The 4454-nt window shown below is 53.0% G+C and overlaps 1 protein-coding gene across 1 annotated transcript; it reads left to right on the top strand.

Moving 5' to 3' along the window:
- Nucleotides 1-2711: 2711 nt before the first annotated feature.
- Nucleotides 2712-4055, top strand: ETH_00020870 (uncharacterized protein; the record flags this gene model as incomplete). Its single annotated transcript, XM_013377194.1, has 1 exon — nucleotides 2712-4055. The coding sequence occupies one exon, from the start codon at nucleotides 2712-2714 to the stop codon at nucleotides 4053-4055; it is 1344 nt and encodes a 447-aa protein (XP_013232648.1).
- Nucleotides 4056-4454: the final 399 nt, after the last annotated feature.

The raw sequence follows: 4454 nt of genomic DNA on the forward strand, positions 1-4454 counted from the left end.
ACCCTAAACCCTAAACCCTAAACCCTCACGGGGGCCCCAGGAGGGCCCCAGGCGGGCCCCAGGGGGCTCCAGGGGGCCCCAGGAGGGGTTTGGGGGGCCCCAGGGGGGCCCAAAGGGGGGTTTAGGGGCCCAAGGGGGCCCCCTAAACCCCAAGGGGCACCCCTAAACCCCAAGGGGGCCCTAAGGGGCCTTTGGGGAGGTTTTATAGGACCTTTCAGTGGTTTTGGTGGAGAGCTTTGAAATACTTACGTGAGGCCTTTTAAGGGGCCCTCGAGGGGCCCCCTGGGGCCCCCAGAGGCCCTCCGGGGGCCCCTAGAAACCATTTTGCCCTTCTCAGCTTCACACTTAGATGGCAAACGCCTAAGTTGGCCTTAGGGGCCCCTAGGGGGCCCCTAGGGGCACCCTAGGGGCCCCTAGGGGCCCTCAGGGACTTTTCGGGGCCCCCTAGGGACTTCTGGGGGCCCCCTAGGGGCCCCCCAGGGGGCCCCTGGGGGCCCTCTTTGCGTTTTTGTGGAATTTGCATTACGAGATCATTTTATATTTTTCATAATTTTATTTTCAAAAAATGAAAAACCAGATTTGCATTTTTGTGGAATAGTCGGAAATAGAAAAAGTGGAAATAAAAGGAAATAAAAAAGGAAAAAAAGAATAAGATGGAAATAAGAGATATAGAGATGAATTTAAGTGGAAATAAGATAAAAATGAAGGGGAAGTTAAATGCAAATGAAATGGAAATGAATTAGACATAAAAAGGATATTAAAATGATTAGAAACAAAAAGAAACATGAATTTAAAAAAAGTTAAAAGTGAATTAAATTGGATAAAACTGAAAGTGAAATTAAACAAGGAATTTGTTGAAAATTCATTTTCTTGATTTTTTAGTTTTTTTGGGAAATGAACATATATAGAAATAAAATAAAATGGAAATAGAAATGCAAATGGAAATGAAGATTAAAGTGGAAATAAATGTGTATAAAAATGAAAATAAAGACAAATGCAAGTAAAAAGAAATGGAAATAAAGATATATAATTTAATAAATATTAAATACTTATTAATGTAACGAGTGCTTAGAAAAAGAAACGTACAAGAAGACAAATAGAAATACTTGCATTATTTATTTGAAAGTTTATTTAATTCATTTTATTAAAAAAGATTGTGCTTTAGCACAATATATTAAAATATGTAAACATGGTATATAAATAAATATATTTATGCTTTAATGAATATTTATTAAAATGTACTTTTAAAACGTTTAAATGAATTAAAGAAAAAACAAACTTCTGTAATTGTCAATGAGGTGTATGGACAGGGAACAATCAGGTGTACGTACACTGGAGCTCACTAACGCCCTTTTGTCCTTTTTTCTCTTTTGTTTCTTTTTTTTCATTTTCCCTTTTGGTCCCTTTCTATGGACAAATAAAGGAAGAGCTCAAAAGGGCCCCTTAGGAGCCTCGTTGGGGCACCCAGGGGCCCCATAGGGGCCCTTGGGGGCCCCAAGGGGCCCCCTAAGGGGCCCCATGGCTGCCTTGAGGGCCTATAAGGTCTGGCACTATAGCTAGCCACAGCTAGCCAGAGCTAGCCACAGCTAGCCACAGTGGCTAGCCACTGTAGCTAACCACGGCTAGCCTCTGTAGCTAGCCACAGCTAGCCATAGCTTGCCATAGCTAGCCATGGCTAGCCAATGCTAGTCGTATCTGGCTACAGCTAGCCATAGTTAGCCACAGCAGAGCTAGCCACAGCTAGCCAATGCTAACCCTCGGTGCTTAGCTAGCCGCCGCAGCTAAGCACGAAACTACTGGAGGCCCCTGGCTAGCTAGAGCCTCCAAAGGCCTCCGATTAATTTTTAAGTTTTATTTCAACAAAAAGACCGGAGAAAAGCCGCTAGTGTTGCATTTTGAGGTGTATGTACACGTCAAACCGCCTCTTTCTTTGGCTCTGGAAAAGGCAAAACTGCTTTTCAATTAATTCCAAATTAAATAATTTCAGGGGCCCTCAATTAGACATTAAAAAGGGACCCTGGGGGCCCCCTGGGGGCCCCCAGGTTGGGGGTCCCCCCCGTTGGTGGGGGCCGCGCTGGGGGCCCCTGGGATGGGTGGTCCAGCGGACTTTGTGAGGCCTGAGGGGCCCCAAATGGCTGAACGTTTGTGAAATCGAATTAAAATGATATAAAAGTGAATAAATAAATAAAATAAAAGATTAAAAAGGGAGTTTGAGAGAAGTTTAGGTGAAAATACACCCCAGCAGCCACAAGGCGCCACCCCCGTGCAGGGTCACCTAACTCCCTGCGGTGGGTGTTTTCCTGCAGACTTTTCGCCATTTTTTGCATTTTTTTACTTCAAATTTATCAAATTTTATCAAAAAAAGACCCATTTAGAGGCCCTTTTCCGTTTAATTCCCTCCGGGGCCCCCTGGGCAGCAAATCTCCACTGACACAGAAACACCCTGAGCGCCCGGAGCCACTCAGGGGCCCCCAGGCCTCCCAACAGCCAACCAGGGCTTAGGGTTTAAGCTTTAGGGTTTAGGGTTTAGGGTTTGCAGCCCTCCAATGGCGCAGCGTCTGCCAACTCACCGACGCCTACGCCCCCCCCACAACAAGGATCCCTTCGACGGTTTAGGGTTTAGGGTTTAGGGTTTAGGGTTTCAGGGCCCCCTCAAACTCTGGGGGCCCCACACACTGCCGCCCCAAACAACCTTTACCCTTTAGCTTCGGATGGGGCGCCCCTCTAGCTGCTCCCTTGCCCTTGATGATGGGGTGGAGGAGGGGGGCCCCCTTGGGGGCCCCCCTCTGGGGGCCCCTCTGGGGGCCCCCATGGGGGCCCCCATGGGAGCCCCCATGGGGAGGCCCCTGGGAGACCCCCTAGAGACCCCTCTGGGGGGCCCCCATGGGGGGCCCCTGGGGGGCCCCCTGGGGGCCCCATCGCCTATAAAGAGAGATATTGAGGCCCCTTGCGGGTCTCCAAAGTGTAGCAGAGAAGTTCAAGATGATGCTTGTGTCTTGAATGTCCCAGCAGCAGCAGCAGCAGCAGCAGCAGCAAGTCCCGTTGCTGCTGCGGCTGTAGGCAGTGCAGCAGAAGCAACGGCGGCAGCAGCAGCAGCAGCAGCGCAAGTATCGGATACTCCCTTGGGATACCCAGAGCAGCAAAAGCCGCCTGCTGCTGCTGCTGCAGGGGGGCCCCAAGCTTTTGCTGCTGCTGACGAAGGGGCAGCAAAAAAGGCTGGCAAAGAGGGGCCCTCACGTCACAAACGGAGCAGCGCCACCTCTGACTGCAGCAGCAGCAGCAGCAGCAGCAGCAGTGGGACCAGCAGCAGCAGCACCAACAGCAGCAGCAGCAGCAGCAGCAGTGGCAGCAGCAGCAGGAGGCACAGGGGGGACACAGCAGCAACAGCAGGCCGCCCCTGGTGTCGGTACACCTGGACTTTCGCGCAGCACTTCAAAGACCCGCAGCTGCTGCTGCTGCACTCTGCTGCTGTTGCTGCTGCTACGAGGAGGTGGCGGGCGCTTCAAGGAGCAGCAGCAAGCCAGCAGCAGCAGCAGCAGGACCCGGAGGAGCAGCAGCAGCAGCAGCAGCACGAGCAGCAGCAGCAGCAGCAGCAGATAAGGGTGCCCCTCCGCGTTGTTCGCGACACTGCTGTGTACGTACACCCCAGCGCTGAGGGGCCCCCTGTGGGGCCCCACAACCCTAATGTCTTTTATGCTTTAGATTACCCAGGGGGGCCCCCTGGGGGCCCCCAGGGGCCCCAGAAGGGGCTCCGGGGGCCCCCCGAAGCAGAAGGGGTAGCAGCAGTGCAGCAGCCCGTGCTGCTGCTGCATTCTGCTGCTCTTGGCTTCACGGAGGAAACGTCTGAGCTCTGTGAGCAGCAACAAACGAACAGCAGCAGCAGCAGCGACAGCAGCAGCAGCAGCAGCAGAAGCAGCGTAAACAATTTTAAATGGCAGCCAGGGGGCCCCCTAGAGAAGGGCAGGCCAAGGGCCTCGTCAGGGGGAGAAACCTTGCTGCTGTTGCTGCTGCTGCTGTTGCTGCTAGTGTTGCTGCTGCTGCTGCTGTTGTTCTGAAGCTGCTGCTGCCACCTTGCTGCTGCTGATGCTGCTGCTGCTGCACGTCTTAACCCTGGTGGTGCTTCAACTGCTGCTGCAGCCGCTGCTGTTCTCGCTGCTGCGTTTCACGCTGCTGCTGCAGCTTCTGCTGCTGCTGCTGCGCGTGCCTCAGGTGCAGCAAAACGCGGGGTTCTTGTTGCTGCCTGTGGGGCCCCACAAAGCAGCGCCGTGCGGCTCTGCTGCTGCAGCCCCAGCCAGCTGCCGCTGCTGCTGCTAAAGGGCCCCCGCAAAGGAAATGATGAATGGCCTGTTGCTGTTCTAGACCCTGAGGGGCCCCCCATACCCAAGGAGCACACTGTGGGGACTTGCTGCTGCTGCTGCTGCTGTTGATTTGGTGGCGGTGGCGCTGCTGCTGCT

This window comes from Eimeria tenella, genomic scaffold, assembly GCF_000499545.2.
Source record: "Eimeria tenella Houghton genomic scaffold, Eth_scaff479, whole genome shotgun sequence".
Taxonomy (NCBI): domain Eukaryota; phylum Apicomplexa; class Conoidasida; order Eucoccidiorida; family Eimeriidae; genus Eimeria; species Eimeria tenella.